This window comes from Mastigoproctus giganteus, chromosome 12, assembly GCF_048544385.1.
Source record: "Mastigoproctus giganteus isolate SK-2022 chromosome 12, ASM4854438v1, whole genome shotgun sequence".
NCBI classification, from domain to species: Eukaryota; Metazoa; Arthropoda; class Arachnida; order Uropygi; family Thelyphonidae; genus Mastigoproctus; species Mastigoproctus giganteus.
The window spans coordinates 25,494,453-25,514,727 of NC_143586.1; the positions used below are offsets into that span (position 1 = coordinate 25,494,453).

Sequence of the window (20,275 nt, forward strand, 5' to 3'; positions counted from 1 at the left end):
ACCCGCTGGCTAAAGGCAAATTTTCGCACGTCTATCCTACATCTGTCTTTCCTCAATTTGAATTTATGCCCTCTCAGATTATTCTGAGCGAGAGGAAGAATCCCATCAGCACTGAGCATGCTCAAACCATTCAAGGCTTTATACACCTCTATCACATTTTAATGCCAGTCACTTATATAGTATGGCCTGTTTCAACAGAAGGGGCTGTTGTTGTTGTTTTTTGGTTTTTAGGAGCATTAGCAACTAAGGCCATATTGCTCCGGGATATGCGGTGGTCATTCTCCGACCTTTCCGCATCTTCCGTATTTGGTGGTGATGGGCTCGAACGCCGGTCTAATCAAGAAGCATGTGCTACGCACTACTGCTCCTTCCCACCTGGCTACGGAGGCACCCTCAACAGAAGGGGCAATGATGGCTGAGCAATGCCAGCGATAAGCATATCACCATTAAAATGATGGGTTAACTATAAAACAAACTATTTTATCATATGGGAAGTAAATATAAAATTTACCTGCTATACCAGAGATGGCCAATGTTTCCTGCAGTGTGCCACATCTGTTGGAAATACAATACATACCACTTGGGATTGATACAAAATCTATTGAAATAAATATCTCCCCCACCATAGATCCACATCCATTGCCACCTAATGTTTCTGATAACTATTTAAAGGTATTTTATGCTAAGCACTTGTAATAAAAAAAAAAGTTAACAGTTACAAAACATTCCCAACACAGTGAAACCAATGTCATAATTTCAGGCAATAAAAGTTTTAAATAACTACAGAATTACAATTTTCCCACCCCTTTTTTGTTCCTTATCTTTAAGTTGATGGTAAATGCAATGGTACATAATTTCTTTCATTTAGTCAAAAACATTATTATTAGCCATATGGTGCAAGAAAACCTGAGGCTTATGCTGCACTAGCCAAAAAAGAGTCCTGAGTTACCCTGAGAGAGAGAGAGAGAGAGAGAGAGAGAGAGAGAGAGAGAGAGAGAGAGAGAGAGAGAGAGAGAGAAAGAAATCACCAAGATAGAGAAGAATGATGATATCCAGCTCGGGACCCTGGGTGTGCCAAGCCCATACCCATCAGATGTGAGCCCCTGGGGTTTATATAAACAAGAGCGAGCGAGAGAGAGAGAGAGATACAAGGATATTTGAAATTAACTAGGTCAGTTATTAGTTTTCAGTGAAAGAAAGCTTACCAGAGCTCCCTAACTTTCAAGTATTAAGCACATGAAGAAATAAATGTCATTTTTTTTTTATAGTATTAATCAATCAGGATATGCTAACCAATCAATTATAATCAATATATACAATGAAATGAAATCTGTGAAAAAATGCTGATGTGATGCCAAAATTTGATGATACCCTTTTGGACATGAAGCAATACCACTCTGGAAAGAATTGCTGTATTTAGTTTTATTTCTGATTTTTCAAATCACTTGTATAATTTATATATATATATATATATATATGTGTATTTTTTTTTTTCACATCAGGAGTGCCACTAACATGAGCTCTGTGGGCCACAAGTGGCATGCATGCAGTGGGTCGGCCACATGTGTTATACCATACAAATACAGTCGAACTTGGTTATAACGAGCACAGAAATAACAAGCAAAAAAGCCATAATGATTTTAATTTATGAGTTATTCCAATCGCTCACTGTTATAAAAAGCGTACTACATGGATATACCAAACAAATTTTGTTACTATGCAAGCATTCTTCACTGCTTGGGGTTGAAAAACCCAATTCTTGGAATAGACAAAAATGAAAGGGGCAACGTAGCTTTTATGACCACCAACATCGCATCGGGATTAGCAACCGGTTTATGACCTTGTCCTTTTGGAGACGGGGGCTATACAATAGTGCATTGGCATTGTGCTTGTCGCATTACCCTATTTACAGAATGTCGTGTATTCACTGAATCATAAATTTATTTCGGGACTTCTAAGAACGTTGTATGCATTCCGGGCTTCTAAGAACTTTGTATGCAGATCACTTTATCGTTTTAAAGTAAAATAAAGTTAGAAATGACTCCTTCCTGTGGAAACAGGTCTACTAACAAAAGAAAGTGTCTCTCGATTCGCAAAAAAGTCTAAATTATTTTTGCACCAGTTAGAATTGGTGCAAAAAATTTTCAAGTGTGCAAAAAATTTTATTTGTCCTCTTCAAGTGTATCGACATTGTGAAAGAATAAAGATGTTTACATATCAGCACTGGAAATAATGTAGGTGTATACTTTTTATATATTATTTTTTTCTCTCTAATATTTCTTTTGTTTTAAGAATCTATCTCTTTTTATCAAGTTATTGAGAACTTTAAAAAACAGGAGGTAGATTTAACTCATTACTGATATAAAGTGTTCATTGTTTAACGGCCCCAGGGGGTTCCCCATCTCCGCTACCACTGATATAGCGAGTAACAGTTATAACGAGGGAATTTTGTCGGTCCCTTAATGTTCACTATAACAAGTTCGACTGTATTTAAGAAAACTTTAAAACAACCATCAAGAGATCAACATTTAAATATCAGCTGTTATTTATCTACTATCACTGTTAATGTCAACAATTAAATGCAAACTAATTATAATACTGATTGGTGCATTACCAGAAGTTCCTATGAGAATTAAATATTTGCTCACCTTCTATTGGACAATATCGGGGTAATCTAACTGGATAAAGAGTTCCCTGTTGTATAAGGCACGTAACATTAACTATTTCCTGTTTACATGCTTGCGTGGTAGCACGATGGATGGCAGAAATAGCCTCACGGTTGGTGATGTTACACCAAGGCTTAAAATCCAGTTCATCCAAGTTCAAAGTGTCACTATCACTCTTTTCAGTCTTCTTTGTTCCATTTACAATATGACTAGCTGCTCTATCACTCCCTGTCACACCAGGCACTTGTAAAACTCTTAAATATTTAAGATCCTTGGCTGCAGGAACAACTAAATCTGCAGTTCCTTTCAGTTTATCTGATTCTCTAGGTGATATGTTTCTACTGCTACTGTCCTTGAGAATTTTATCCCAGTTGTTACTGGGAGAATCTTCATCATCTACAGCATAATCTTCCAGGAACTTGTTTACCATAGGATCTAAGTGAACTATTCGTTGTCTAGACTGCTGGTGGGTTAACTATAAAACAGAAAATATGAAAATAATTTATGAGAACTAAATTCATTAACAGCTCTAAAACGAATTCTAAGCTATTAGCAGACTAAGTGTGATACAGCTATTTACCTTCAGGAATTATTTTAAAACTAAAGTAATACTCAGATTTTATAGGATAAATTTTAAATAATGTATATGAGATAGCAGTAATATATTTTAAATAATGGTATATGGTAGTTTCATTGAATGGATAAGCAAAAAAAAAAGATACCCAAGAAAGTTTACTCAAATATCACTAAAAGAACACAAATGCTAAAAATAATAAAAGTAGACCCATAAATGAGTTGATGAAATGCCACATACAAGTTCTCTCAACCATGTGTCCAACCTGCCTACACAGTATGGCCTGTTTCCAAAGAAGGGTCAATGATGACTGAGCAATGCCAGCATAAGCATATCATCATTAGATGGAGGAAATGCCAGCATAAGCATATCATTAATTGGAGGAAATGCCAGCCTGCCTGGCAGTAAGCATAAAATACTGGAAGAAGACGGTGGCAAACCACTTATGTATGATTGTCAAGAAAACTCAATGGACAAATGCTCAAAACTTAGAAGAGATTTGGTGCCAGAGGATGAGCCTCGTCTAAAAGCATAATAGTGGATACTGGGGAAGAGCGATAATTTTCACTGAATAGTACTGGTTGCAATGATGTTGTTGTTTGTTTGTTGTTGTTGTTGTTATTTGGTTTTTAGGAGCATCAGCAACTAAGGCCATATTGCTCCGGGAAATGCGGTGGTCATTCCCTGACATTTCCGCATCCTCCGTATTTGGTGGTGACGGGCTCGAACCCCGGTCTAATCAAGAAGCATGTGCTACGCACTGCTGCTCCTTCCCACCTGGCTACGGAGGCTCCTTGTTTGTTTGTTGTTTGGTTTTTAGGAGCATTAGCAACTAAGGCCATATTGCTCTGGGAATATGCGGTGGTCATTCCCTGACCTTTCCGTATTTGGTGGTGACGGGCTCGAACCCCGGTCTAATCAAGAAGCATGTGCTACGCACTGTTGCTCCTTCCCACCTGGCTACGGAGGCACCTTGCAATGATGTGACTAGGTCAAAGCCACAAGTAAGCCAAACACTGAGATTGCAAGCATTTGAAAGAAATACTTGTAGCTTTTAAAGACACGTCATTAGAACATGGTATGTCAAAAGTATGAACTGAGGAAAGCAAGACATTTTGAAAACAAATGGAATGAACAAATTAGAAGTCCTAAGTATAAAAGAGTTGAAGTGGACATGCTTGGGTCAGTGTTTCAGATAACTACAAAGTGTACAATGGATTCATGATCAGATTGGTCATGAATCCATTGGTAGGAATGGAGTGGCGGTAATTCTCAGAAAGAATATTGCTAATCCATGATCAGCTATAATCTAGTCAGTGACAGAATTAACTTTATAAGAATTCAAAACTATGAAGTCAACATTATTCACATACAGTGTTTGCAACTACTACAGATGCCGACGAGAAGGATATAGAGGGACTTTATGGAAAGATGCAGGAGGTGATCAAAGCCACATCAAAAAGATGTGCTTTTATTTATTGGTGATTGGAATGTAAAGGCCAGTAAGAAGGCAAACTAAGAATTACAAGGAAGTATAATTCACATAAACAAAAAAAGCAGGTAACTGATTGATTCGGTTTTGTGAGGAAAACACTTTTTATAACACCTGCTTCAAATAACATTACCTTAGACTCCACAAATGGACATCACCAAATGGGTAATATCATAACCAAACAGATTACATAATTAGCAGCAGAAAACAGAGATGCAATTCAATCAGCCAAGACTCTGCCGGTGCCATCTATGGAACAGACCATCAACTTCTGATGATGATGACAAAAATTAAAATTAATCTAAAAAAAAAAGAAGTAAACAAAGCAAATGTAGAGGCAAAATATGATACATGGAGAACTTACCACGGAATTACAAGATAAAATGAAAAATTCAGTGCACTCAACCTGATAAGCTACAGGAAGAGATGTGATACATCATAAAGGCAGAAGCTAAAGCTGTTCCCAAACTTACAAAGAAGGAAAAGGGAACAAGGTGGCACTCAGAATAAGCTATCAAAATTGCAGAGAAGAGATGGAGGAAAATTTTAAGATCGGAAATTTTCAAAAAATCAGACAACTCAACTGTTACCTTTTACCTCTTGTTACTTTTTATTGTCTCTCTTGAAGAAAAGACAACTCTTGCCTTGAAGAGAGGTAATAAAAATATGAAAGGAATACATAGATCTTCATAAGCACTGTATTCTGAAAGAATCATTTATAAGCAAAAAGTTCACTGAGGAGCCAATGGTGCTGTAAGATGAAGTTGGCACCCAGGAAAGCACCAGGGACAGAAACACACATTGAAATTTTCAAAGTAGAAGGTGATGAAGCGATTAAGGCTCTGACACCTTTATGTCAATAGATGTGGAACAATATCTTGTAGCCTAGAAATATAAAACAAGTGGACAAGCTGAATTTAGGAGAGGCATCATATAGCAAACATCAGATCATAAATAGAAAGAGCAAGAAAATATCAAAGGAGGTAGTACACTTACACTGCATTGACTGAAATAAGGCTTTGACATGACAGATTGCTTTGGTTTTTTTTTTTTTTTTTTTGGTACATCAGCAACATAGGCGATGTGCCAACAACGGTACATCAATAAAAACAGTTATAAAGATAATTAAAGATGAAAAAATGATAAGAGATTAGAGTGACCCACGAAACCTGGTCACTATGCCAAAAAGAATTAAGCTAAATAAAAATAAATAAAGCATTAAGCTAAATAAATAAAAAGTAGAAAATTTTCAAAAAAGTATAAATGACATAAAAATCAATATTAAAATTATATAATACATAATTTATATATATATATATATATAAATAATATATATATAAAATATAATCAATATTAAAATTATATAATACATAATTTATATATATATATATATATATATATATATATAATATATATATAAAATATAATCAATATTAAAATTATATTATATTATAATAAAGGATTATATTTCAGATACAACTAAACAAGCTAATTTGTTTTAAATAGTTAAAGATAGCTTATACATGGTCTTTGTCAGAGAGTATCTGAATGAATGAGTCTACAGGGCTCGGTCAGAGGGCTGACATGGCAGACTGAGATGCATTGTGGAAAATGGATGCACCTAAACATCTAATCCTAATTCTACTTATGCAAAGTCTTTATACTGAGCAGGAGGCTCACTGTGAAACAGAATACATGGGCACAGGATGGAGAGTGAGACAAAGTTGCATCTTTTCCCCATACCTCTAACTTATATGCCAAGCACACTATGAGAATGACTAGAGCGAGGTTCATGCACAAATAATTTGAGATATGGAGATGATACCACCCCATTAGCTGAAAGTAAGGAAGAAATGATAAAACTTCTTTAGCATCAAACAAGACTGCAAAGTCTGGACTCATGCAAGACATCAAAGGCAGAAGCTAAAGCTGCTTCCAAACTTACAAAGGAAAGGGAAACAAGAAGGCAAATGTGTTGTTGACCAGGATAAGCAACATATTTAGAATTGAGGAAAATCAAATGGAGGCAGCAGACAGCTTTGTTCTCTTGGGTTCCAGAATTGATAAGGATGGACAATGCACTGAAGAAATTAAGAGAAGACTAACTATGAGAATGAAAGCAATGAGGCCTGAACAATATCATGAAGGACTCATCAATACCAACTAAGATCAGAATAGTACAAGCACTGATTTTTCCTGTGGTAATGTATGGCTGTAAGAAGGGTGAGAAATGTTACTCCTTCAAACTATGGATCTAGAGAAAGCTGTTCAGGACACCTTTGATAGTAAGACCCAGACCAAATAAAGCCTGACTGGTAAAAGAAAGCTTTATTTGGTCACTAAAGGTCATCAGTCAACCAGAAGTTATCTCACTTTAGATATGAATAGCATGAACACAATTCCTTGTGAAAGGCAATTATGCTTGAGAAGATAGATGGAAGCAGAAATGGGTGACAAGAGCTCCAAATACAATAGAAGATTAAGTGAAAATGTACTTGTTTAAAGCATTACCAGAGTCAAAAGAACTGATTCAACAGAACATAATAACAACAACATATAAGATTAAATCTGGATATATTATCATTAATGAAACTCCAGCACCCATTGTATATGGCAATCGTTAGGCCACATGTTGAGTACTGCATTTAAGATTAGTCAAGGGCACGAAGGCCTTGACTAATCTTAAACTAATCTAATCTTAAAATACCCTTTACTACGAAAAAAAACTTCAGTTTTGCAAATTGCAGGCACTTGCAAAGACACCTGATTTAAGTGTTTAAGGTTTCAAACAGACTGACTAAACTGATTATAGTATTCTTACTCTTTTTTTGAACAAAACACATACACAAGGGGACTTAAATTAAAAAAGGACAGATGTGCAAAAATTTGCTTTCAACCAGAGATTCAATTTATTCAGACTGCCCACTTTCACAAAACCAGAGGGCATTGTGAAAGGGGACAGTTTACATAACCAGACAAATTATGTTTAATTTACATTAAAGTTACAACCTAATAATAACACACAAAATATGCAAGTGAGTCTTTAAAAAAGGAATAAATAAAAACGCAAAAAAGGTCAGCGAAACTTGGGATAACAGGTCTGCTAAGGTTAGTAGTGTGATATCGTGAGCCTAAAATATCTTTTCTGTACACTTTGTCATGAAGCCATAAACACAAGTGGATAGCTTTGACCAAGGTGTTGACAAATGAAGAATCAAATCTGTTTATCCTAGAAAGACAGAGTGGCTCTGGTAGTGTTGAGTGGAATTCACTGAAGGTCAAAAATGCTGAGGAAGTCACTTTGGCAGTGATCAGAGAAAAAAAAATGAACAGCTTTTTAGTGCCAGTGAACAGTAACAGCATGATTTCAATTTGTTGCTACGACTGATGTCAATATGATACAATAGGAAGTCTAAGTTGGCATTTAACCACCCAAGGAGAAAATATTCAGCTGACATAACAGGCTGAAGGGTGGATTTTGAGATGAAGGACCAGATTAGTGATGCACAGAGAAAGTGAGCTAGAATATAGATTGCACAGTATTTCCACAAAGTGTCCAGATCATGAACGAAAGCAAGTCACACTTTATAAACCAAAAAACTGTTAGAATGACAGAACAAAGCTTTGCGCAATGGACTAACAAATTTGGAATGTAGATGCATGCCTAAAAATTTAATCTGGTTTACCGGGGGGAGGAGAAGGAATTACTTCAGATCAGATGCTTACTTATAAGAAAGAGAAGACTGTAGAAGGAGCAAACAGAAAGTACTCAAGCATTTTTGAGGAGCTGACATGCAAACTAGAAAATTCAATATAATCCAGAAAGTTATCAATAAGTTGGGACACACAAAATGAGTTGAGATGGCTAACATTACTGAAAGAGATTGGCAAAGCCAGAAAACTGTCATTAGTGTAAGAATTAAAGTTGGGATGAAGAAAGAAAAGGAAAGAGTATAACTGAGAACAAGATCAGGGGCCTTTGGGGAATGCCTAAGCTTATATTCTGAACACAGATTTTGGATAAATTTATTAGAGAGGAAAAATTGATTATAAAGTAATCATTAAACTACATTCAGCAAGGGTCCTGAGATTCAGAATATCATGGACCAACAGTGACTGAAATGAAAGCAGAAATAATTTCAAGGAAGCCTTTTCCTACCATGTTGCATATATCATGGAAATGACAAGATACATTTCAGCTGAATATGTTGGGATGCCATAGTGAATATGATAGCCTGGAAGCAAAAATTTGCCTAGAAAATGGTTTCAAGAGATTTGGTCTAAAAGATTTATGGGAGGGGGGACAAATAGAGATAGGTCTGAAGTCTTTTGGCTATTGCGGCTTTTCACAATTGGAAACAGGAATAGCCCTGTAGCACTTACAATCTGGAGGTACATATACTTGAGTGAGTTTGATTGTACAGATTTGCCAAGATATCTAGGAAGAAAAAGCTACAACTTTTGAGGAAGCAGGTGGAGATACAATCCAGTCTTATTGCAGAAAAGTTTGACAGTTCATTAGTCACTTAAGTCTTCTCAGTTTAATTCTTGTTGAAAAGTCAGTTGGAAGTCTTGAGGGATGAATGAGATTTTTGTGAAACGATCATTTTTGAGAATGGGCATTGATGAACTGAGTTTGGAATAGCTATATTCTTAACAGTATCAAAAAGGGATTAGCAAGCTTAGAAGTCGGCATATATCCTCTGAAATGACTGCCTTCAATACTTCCGAAATGCTTTCTGCTTATTGCAGAAAAGGATGGATAAGCTGGATGTCTTGCCACCGTTTGTTTTCTTTGTTTGTTATTTGGTTTTTAGGAGCATTAGCAACTAAGGCCATATTGCTCCGGGATATGCGGTGGTCATTCCCTGACCTTTCCGCATCCTCCGTATTTGGTGGTGACGGGCTCGAACCCCGGTCTAATCAAAAAGTTTTGTGAGGAGAACTGGAACTACATAGATATGTCAAATAAAAGTAAACCAACAAGCCAGCCAAAACCATACATTAGGGAAAGGAATCGGAAGGCAGACTGATACCACCCTGTTTTCTCACAAAATGCAGCATGGAAATGGAAGTTAAAACTGGCAGTGAGAGCCTAAGTCACTTTTAGGGGTAAGCCACATCTCAGAAATAGCAAAAAAGTTAGTCATTAGATGACTACAAATTTTTTTCACAAATGAATGGATTTATCACAAATCCAAACAGGAAATAACCCTGAGGACAAGTCAGGGGTAGTATTATTCATAGTTAATAATAATAACAAAAAAAAAAAAAGATTACTTGAAAATTATTGCTTCAGTTATTAAATTAGAATTCATTTATCTTGAAATTCTCCTAACAGCTTACAAAAAGATCTAGTTCCAATGGCAGACATGAAAACACAGTGGATGCTGCTTATTGTGATCACTTTGGGCCTCTGATAAACTAATAATAACAACCAATAAGTATTAACCAGTGGTGCGCAAACTGTGGGGTGCGACACCTCTGGGGGTCGCAGGATAAATTAAAGGGGTCGTGGAAATTTTTAAATAAATTTATTTTTTGTGTACATAAAAGCTAAAAACCTGTTGTTAAAATTCCTTTTTCAATACTGTAAGTGTAGAGACCTACAGTATTGAAAGTACAGTACTCAAACTAAGTACTCAAACTGTCACTGGCTATAGACACACAAAAAGCAGCTGACTAGTGCAACTTCTCAGTACTACTCAAATGCTGAGTAGTACTCAGAAGTACTACTCAATTAATCCCTTACGGTAATCCCTTCAGCTCTTAATTCTGCTTCTTAGAGCACGAATTCTCAAATTGCCGGTACTGTATTGCCTAAATGCCAGAGGTACAAATGCACGGTAGCAGTAAATATCCATCTGTCGTTGTGGAAGTTGATAGGTTGAATAAATTTAAGGAGGAACTGGACAGGCATTTGGAGGGAATGGTGGATTTTTTTTTTTTTTTTTTTTTGGCTGATGCTGCATAAGCTCATACATTTGCTTTCTTGCATCACATGCCGCCACTACTACTACTACTACTACAAAGCAAATTGTGTATATATAGCATGCAAGCTTTATGCTGCTTCGTAATTTGGTGCATTCTTTTGCTGCAATAAATATTATTTCGGTTATGCAGGGAGAAAATTACGATTTAAAAACCATTCCTCTGTCCAGAGACATTCACGCAGCATATTACAGTTATCGGACATAAAATTCAATTTATTAAATCGATTGAGAGAGAGAGTCCAATTTTTGCAATACAGTTAGACGAATCCACAGATATTTCAAACCTTGCTCAACTTACTGTATATGTCAGATACAGCTATGAGGGGGATATTTTGGAGAATTTTCTATTTAGCAAAGCTTTGGAAGGAAGAACGACAGGCCAGAAGATTTTTGATGTTATAAATATTTTTTTTAAAAAAACAATCTAACGTGGAATAACAGTGTTGTGATTTGTACTCTGATGGCTGCATTAACAGGAGAAAATTTACTTTAAAAGGCAAAGTAAAGGAAATTGCTCCAAATATAGTTTTTAATCATTGCATTATACACAGGGAAGCATTAGTAGCGAAGGAAATCAAACTGATTTGCACAAAATTTTGAAAGATGCAGTAAGTGTGATCAACTTTATTAGCATAGGCATGAAAGCAAGCTTATGTAGCATCAGCCAAAAAACCCTTCCATTTCACCCCTCCATTCGTTCCAAATGCCTGTCCAGCTCAGCCTTAAATTTATTTTGGCTATCAACTTCCACAACAAAAGATGGAAGTCTGTTCCACCAATCAACCACCCACAAAAGGCAAATTTCCGCACATCTATTCTACAACTGTCTTTACTCAATTTGAAACTATGCCTCCTCAGGTTCTTAATCTGAGCAAGAGGAAGAATCCCATCAGCATTCAGCTTGCTAATCTCATTCAAGGCCTTATACACCTCAATCAGATCACCTCGCAGGTGCCTACTCTCCAGACACTGCAATTTGCAGAACTTAAGCCTTTCTTAATAAGAGCACCCCTTTGTTCCCCTCACCAATCTTGTTGCCCTTCTTTGTACTCATTCTAGCAACTCTACATCCTTCCTAAAATGAGGCCTCCAGACCTGTACAGAGTACTCTAGGTGTGGCCTGACCATTGCCTTGTATAACGGGACAATCACCTCCCTGTCCATGCTAGCAAAATTCCTATATATCATTGACAAGACTCCATGACCTGCCCGTCTACACTGCTCAGCAAACTTCATATTTGACTGCATAAATAATTATCCCAAGGTCTTTTTCACTTTCCACTTCCCTGAGTGTAGTACCACATAGTTGGTACGTTTCTCTTCAGTTATTGCTATCCACATGCAGTACTTTGCATTTGTCAATGTTAAACTTCAGTTGCCACTTCTCAGCCCATTTGCCCAACTTCTCTAGATCCAGTTGGAGTAGCATACTTGGACATTAATCATGATATACAGGGGGTCCTCGGTATCCGAGCGTTCATTATCCGAGTCCCTGCAGTTATGAGGATTTGAAAATTGAAGAATTAAAGTTTTTCCCTTTAGAAAATTGACCAAGCACTTGAATATTTTTTTGTGAGAATGATCTTCTTTTATAATAAATAATGTCTAATAAAATAATTTTCCCATTTTTCAGTTCCTTCATCCATTTTTTACTATACACAAGTAACCATGCATAATAACCATTACTATATAATACCAGTGTAGATACACTATATCTACTCATCCTTCACAGTGAGCTGCCCATTCTTATTGCACTACCTCAAATAAGAAATGCTTCACTTGCGATACCAGGGTACCTGCCCACTCACTGATGAAAAGCCAACTAGCTTTGAAACAGTGCCATCTGGGTGGGCCACCCACCGAGAATATTGTTGTTGTCGTTTTGGTTTTTAGGAGCATTAGCAACTAAGGCCATATTGCTCCGGGATATGCGGTAGTCATTCTCTGACCTTTCCGCATCCTCCGTATTTGGTGGTGATGGGCTCGAACCTCGGTCTAATCAAGAAGCGTGTGCTACGCACTGCTGCTCCTTCCCACCTGGCTACGGAGGCGCCTCACCGAGAATAAGCAACAATATTAGAACTGAATAAGAAACTCTTCTATATTAGTGAAGGGTTTCTTATTTGGGGTAGTGCAATACATTGGCAACTCGTTGTGAAGGATGAGCACAATATGAGATACATACAGATGAAATTCTGCCTTTCACACTACTAGCATTGATTTTCTTTAGAGTTGTCTGTGGTGTATCTACACAGATATTATATAAATATAGAATCTGGAATGCTTAAATTATGCCTAGTTTCATTTATTTAAATAATAAACATTACGAAAATTTGGTCCCCGTTTTAAGTGGAAATTTCTGGAACCAATTATCCTCAGATAAAGAGGATTCCATGTACCTTCATCAATATCATTGATCAATACACAAAAAACAATGGGCCCTGCACTAAATGCTGGAGAACTCCACTAATAACATTTGTTCACAAAGAGCAGTGTCCATTGATTACCACTCTCTGTCGTCTCCCACTCAACCATCCCTTTATCCATTGTTACAACTTAACCTTAATGCCATACCTCTCCAATTTGTACAGCAGTCTTCCATGTGCAACAGTATCAAAAGCTTTTCTGAAATCCAAGTATATGATATCAAAATTAGATATTTTGACATTCAGTTCCTTTGTGACCACATCATAGTATCCAATCAAATTGGTCAGACAAGACCCCCCCCTTTTAACAAACCCATGTTGTGTCTATTGTAAGTAGAAGCTTAAATAGCAGACTTTTCACTATACTTTACTTTGCAATGAAATGGGATCCACTTATGAAACGCTTCTTTTAGATGTGAAAGTGAAGTGATTGTCCAGTGGTAAAGTGTTGTGACGTCTTTCTGGCCTCAAACATGAAATTTTATTGTTTTTATCATATACAGATCAGCAGAACCTTGCTTAATTGTTTACAATTAAAAAAATGGCCTGGAAAACTTAGCTACCTTGTTGATATATTTGAAAAACTTAATGATTTAATTTAAGTCTTCAAGGACAGGGAACAAATATATCAATACTCTGAAGCTTCAAAAATAAACTTAACCTTTGGAAAACTAAATTTAACTGCAATAATATGTTCCCATGTTTTTGTGATTTGGTTAATAGCAATAATATTGACATTTTACAATTTAGAGATATCATTGCCTCCAACCTAACAATGCTAATTAGGAATTTTTCCAAATGATTTAACGCAGCTCCAGATAAAAAGTTGTATTGGATTTGTGATCCCTTTGCTTTTGAAATTTCTTCATGTCCTGAAATTACCATTGAGCAAAAGGAAAGTCTTATTGACCTGTCGTCTGACGAACCATTACATGCTCATTTCAAGACTACTTTTGAAAAAATTTGGCTTTCTCTTCGAGTGAGTATCCAGAATTATCAAAAATGGCGATATAAAGATAGCTGCCTTTCGGGTCTACATATTTATGTCATAAAATTAACAGCAATAAAAACAAAACAGCTTTTCTGACTTGATCCAGAAAATGACATGAGATTAGTAATTTCAAATATTGCATCCAAATATGGATCAAATATTACTGGTTATCCAGGCTCATCCTTCTCATTAATTGTTTTGTTTTGTAATCTTAATTGAAGAATAAGAATTTGATTTGTTGTTTTTGCTGTATTCAATTAAAATATTGAACAATTATTTTAATGTGTATATTAAAAAGTAAATTTTTTTTATTCCTTTCTCAGTGCTCAAATAAAATTTTCTACTACATAATTTGTAAAATGCCATTTTTCTTCTCTAAAAATCATGTCATTCTCCCTCGGTGTTTACACTGAGGGGTCGCATCAATTTTATATTTAACAAAGGGGGTCACGAGTGAAATAGGTTTGCGCACCACTGGGTAATAACCAATGAAACAAGGATGCAGTGGTTAGAGTTGTTTATTAATGTAGAGCAGAAATGTGTACATAAAAAGGTGAAAGTATATAGAATGAAAATGTGGAAATAAAGCAATATAAAATACTTTAATATGACCAGCCACTATTTCTTCAACTAAAAAAAAGGCCTCCATAGCCAAGTGGTCAAGAACAGGAGTGAAACAGCATACACTCTTTGAATAGACCACGGGTCGGAAATAAAATTGAAACAGTCGTGTTTCTTGAAATCCATATAAAACCAATAAAAACAAATAAAGAAAACATTAAAATTTTCATGTTCTTAGCTAGAATTAGAAAAGTGTTATTGCTCTACTGTAAAACAGACAGATTGGTAGGAGTACAGAGACAGAGTACTTTCTTTCACAGAGTAGCAACACCGACAAATTACACGACCTGTACGACGCAACGTGAGTAACTAGACATACAATGTATTGGATTTTAAGAACAAATCAGGATGTTAAGAATTGCTTCCACTGCACATGCATACACTGCAAAAAAGGCAAAGAGTGATAACATAAACCAAAGCAGTGATTCTTCATGCATTAAGAATCTGCAGTTAAAGGAACCACTGGTGGAAGTGACCATAGTGTGCTGATGTGGGATTTACTTAATGATAACAACTACCATCAGAGTTAAAGGGAAGGGTTTTTGCTTTCGTAAAGATAATTACAGTGGTCTCAGGCAGTTTTTAAATTCTATACAATGGGATCAACTGATGATGTCACCAACAGCAAATTCTAAATGAAAAGCATTCAAGGAAGTAATCTTGAAGCTACTAGGCTTTTTGTCCCAACTAAGAAATACAGTTTAAGCCTAAATGGATGGAAGATGAACTAATCAACTCATGGCAGAGAAGAAAAATGCATGGGATGCATATAAATTATCAGGTGACACAGAAGACTATGATAGATATTAGGTAGTCTGTAAACAAGTCACAAAGGATGTTATGCAAGCGAAGACAGATTATGAGAAATCTTTGCCAAAGGATGCAAATAAAAAAGCAAAGACTTCTTTACTTATGCAAAATCCAGAAGGAAGATTATGAATCAGATCAGTCTGCTTGATATCAATGGTTTGAATGTAGATGATCCTGCTCACATAGCTGCCAAATTGAATGAGTATTTCACATCTACATTCACACATGAGGAATTCTATACAGAAGTGGAGAACAGAAGCTGATTGAACTCTAAGAGGGAGCTCAATGATTTTGTATTAACTGAGAGCAAAGTGGAGGAGAATTTGTTCAAACTGAACATAAAAAAGCACCTGGGATAGATGGGATCTGTCCAGTTATATTAAAGGAGGCAATAAAGAAAGTAAGCAAAACCTTAACCATAATTATCAAAGCTTCCTTGGACTCAAAGGTAGTCCCCATGGGCTGGAGATGTGCAAATATCCTCAATTCACAAAGGGGATCAAAGGGTGACAAGTAATTACAGACCCATTAGTTTCACTTCAGTTTCAGGGAAAATAATGGAGTCACTAGTTAAAGAAATATTGCAGGATCATCTAGACAAAGACTTCTTTACTTTAATTTAAAATCTAGAAGGAAGATTATGAATCAGATTGGTCTGCTTGACATAGTTCAGATACAGCATGGATTTGTTAAGGGGAAGTCTTGTCTGAAGAATTTGACTGGATACTATGATGTGGTCACAAAGGAACAGGATGCAGAAAATAATTTTGATATCATATACAGCCATTCCCCGACTTATGGAAATTTGACTTTACATAAGTTTTTGCTGGCTGGTGCAAATTTTAAAAAATTGTTGTAACGTATATTGCATCCTGTAAGAACAAATGGAGAGGTATTGTGAAAATATTGTAATGTGAACTCAGTAACAGTTTTTTTTTTTTTTTTTTTTTAGGTAATTCATTTCAAGACCTTGGAAGTTGAAATTTTTGCTATATAACTAAGCTATTTATCTCTCTAAAAGGTCATTTATAATGGAAATTGCACTACACTTTCATCATTGTCATATGTTCTGTTATAAGAATCAATTTTGAATGCCTTTGAAATATATTTATCTAAAACACATTTCTGGAGGTCACTAGCATAAAACAAAAACAATTTGTGCTTTCTGGTTTATTGGCCTTTTCTGTTATAGTAATTGAATTATTATATTTAATGAATAAATGTATACATTAGTTGGATTACAAATTACATGTAAAACATTCAAAATGTAATAAAATAGTAAACTATAAAATGTGTTGTCTTCATTTTTTCAGAATATTATGATTAAAAAAAAATGATCACATTTAAGTATCAAAACTGCAATTTTTTATTATTATTATTATTTTTTTTTTTTCGTGTTGTCCCTTGCAACATAAATTAGCTTTCCATTATGCACAGAAAATAAAGTAGATTTATATTCAACTCTTGCTTTCACTTTTCTCAATTCTATACAGCAATCTAGCTCTATATACTTCTTATGGCCCACTTACGAGGAAGTCAAACAAGCAATGATCAGGCTTTATCTAATGGTGGTGACATTCACAGTCAGTCTCCACAATATCTAATCTACTCTTTTCCTACTGAATATTCCATGCCTAAATGGGTTAAGATTAATGCCGGGTCCGCTTTCACTTGGTTTACATATGAAATACATAAAAATCAAGAGGACACTCAGATTTCTAACAACATAGTTACTGAATCTCTTAAGAATTTTGCTAAAATATATGTCAATAATTAATTTTCATTCCATACAGAAAACTGCTATCAGAATCCTCAGAAAGCTATCATACCTAGGGCCTCTCTTGAGATTTCTCCCCATTTCTGACAATAACTGACAATAATATCTGACAATATTATCTGGTTTTTTAATGATAAAAAATACAGTTTTAAAGTTATAACACAGTTCTACTAGTGACATGTCATCGGCTAGAACATGTAGTGAGTGCCAGAAGAATCTCCTGTTGAATCTATTTTGTGTGTATTAATCCCTGTATTAATTTATCTTTATGTAAACTCCTCTGAACAATGTGCCATTCTGTGTGAATTCTGTTTGCTCTGCTTTATGTATGTATTCAGTGGCATATCCAGGTATCATTGTAAGGTGGGGGGGCAGCATGGCAACCAGGTCATGGTATCATCATAAGGGGAGCATGGCGACCAGGCTTTTGAGGTTTTTTTTTAGAACACCTCCTATGTTCTTTTTCTTTAATTTAAAAATGTGGTTAAGGGGGACATATGCTCACTCTGCCCATCCCTGAATATATTTATATACTGGAGTTGGCAACTGATATTTATTTATTATCAGTTACCTAAATGATACTATTACCTTTTTTTTTCTTTTCTTTTTTTTTTGGAACAAGAATGATTTCATTCGCCACTTTCAAAAGGGTAAATCCAGTATGAGTGAATATTATTCTTCCATATAATATTCACTCATAATGGATTTATGAGTGAATGTTATCTGTAGTCTGTTTGAAAGAATAATATTCTTCCAAACAGACTACAGATTAATTTCTTTAATTACTGTATGATAACTTCATTAGCCATAATATCAAAATGGGATTATACCATATTATGCCAGAGTAAATAGTTGTCTTGCTCTGGCTATATGTGGGATTACCATATATAGCCACAGCAAGGTCTTAGATTTACTTATATTTACATTTTGGGTATATTTATTAATGTGTTAACATTTACTTATAATGTGCTTAACTGATCGATGTTTTTAATGTTCTAAATTTTTTTAAAAAATTTTAATGTTCTTACTTAATTTTTTACATTAATTTAATTTTAATTAATTTGATCTGTGTAGGATAGTATGCTGGGAAACTGAACAAAAATAAACTTTTTGAGTAGATATTAGTCTTCAATTCATCTTTTATTTAAGTTTGTATAGTAATGTTCTAATAGGCTCACATCTGGTGAGTACAGGCTTGGCACACCCAGGTTCCTGAGCTGGATATCATCATTCCTCTGTTTCTTGGTGATTCCCTCCTCCTTGTTCTCTCTCTCTCTCAGGGTAATTCAGAATTTTTTTTTTTTTTTTTTGGCTGGTGCAGCATAAGCCTCAGGCTTCCTTGCACCATATAGCTAATAATAATAATATGATTAAATCTGGCGAGTGATTTAGACTGTTTTTCGGGGGGAGGGGGGGGCAATGTAACAACTTGGTATATTCGTAGATGATATGCGAGAGCCAGTGAAAATAAAGCTTTGAATATGGGTCCCATTTTTTAAAAATTCATTATACATCGCACATACAATACGAATAGTGATCAAACTACGATTTAATATCATAAAAAACCCAGTACTGCTCCCATTTACTCAAGCTCTAGGGAGGGTGATCGCTCACTCTGGCCCGGTAACGAGTCTCACCAATTAATCGGTTCCATTAATATGGAACTGAGAAAGTTCCATACACTGAGAAGGCCTGTTGCTACATAAGCTTTGAATACTTACATCGTTTTGTCAATACCGTAATTTGCTCATTTCTACTCGTTAAAAAAAAAAAGTTGAAGCGATGACCAATTGTTGATACGTCCTAAATTTACAAAACTGGTTTCCGTAGTTTATCAAGTTTTTTGTCTGAAAGCTTTATTTATTTATTTTTTTTACCCACCAGACACCTTAATACCGTACCTGCACATTCCCTTTACTTCGTCCGGTATTTCCTTTCCATATACTATCTTCTTCTGAGGAGAATATACTGTAAAAACTGTATGCTAAAAACAACTGTATAGCAAGAATAACCCCGGCTATTATGAAAAATGGGCGGTATCTTCGACACCAACGAGCATCCAAAACTCTTGACACCGCCATTGCCCATCCCTACCCCGAAATTAAGCTAAAATAATAAAAACTTCAAACATGAACCATGTAAATTAAAAACAACATAGACCAAATAACATTAAAATCGCGGCACCACTCTCCCAACATCGACGACAGTGCCACTCTTCATTACAAATGGGACGCCGTAGGCAATATTTGAAAAAAAATTATTATTAATTTTTTTTATTTAACTGTATTATTTTTTAACAAGAAATCGCAAATCGTAACATACTAAAACAACATTAATTTTAATTAAAAAATTCAAACTACCATAGCATTATTTTCTAGCATAACATTTTGGATTATTTTCTATCATAACATTTCGTAGTATTAGTATTAATAGTGGAAATAAATGATTCAAAAAGCAAGCGTATATAGCAGCCAAAAAAAAAAATTAAATAAATAAAATAAAAAAATACCACATTACCTTCCATTTCCCATAATGATTTTTTAGTTCCTTCTTAAATGTATTCAAACTGCACACTTTCATGACACCAGACGGAAGTCTTCAAATAATGTTCCCCGCTGGTTGAAAGCAAATTAGAAAGTACTACATATGGGAAAAAGAAAGAAAAAAGAAAGTACTACATATGGGAAACAGTTACCCCAGAGCAACGTATCAACTCTGTCGTACTACACTGACAGTGGTAGAGAATGAAAAGGACCTGGGGGTCATTGTGCCGGCAGATATGAAGTTCTCTGATCAGTCTAGAGGGGCTTCCAGAATAGCTTATGGTGTTTTGTCAATGATATAGAGGAATTTTTCTAGCAGGGATAAGGAGGTGATTTTTCCTTTGTATAAGGCAATGGTCAGGCCACACCTTGAGTACTGTAT

The 20,275-nt window shown here is 35.4% G+C and overlaps 1 protein-coding gene across 1 annotated transcript in view; it reads right to left on the bottom strand.

Moving 5' to 3' along the window:
* oxt (Xylosyltransferase oxt) overlaps nt 1-19,469 on the bottom strand; it is a 214,324-nt gene extending 194,855 nt beyond the window's left edge. The window contains exons 1-2 of the mRNA XM_090385682.1: nt 19,252-19,469; nt 2,649-3,141 (exon numbers count right to left, since the gene is read on the bottom strand). Coding sequence (XP_090241808.1) covers nt 2,649-3,141; nt 19,252-19,431 — 673 coding nt within the window. The 5' untranslated portion in view covers nt 19,432-19,469. The remainder of the gene's footprint in view (nt 1-2,648; nt 3,142-19,251) is intronic.
* Between the last annotated feature and the right edge of the window lie 806 nt (nt 19,470-20,275).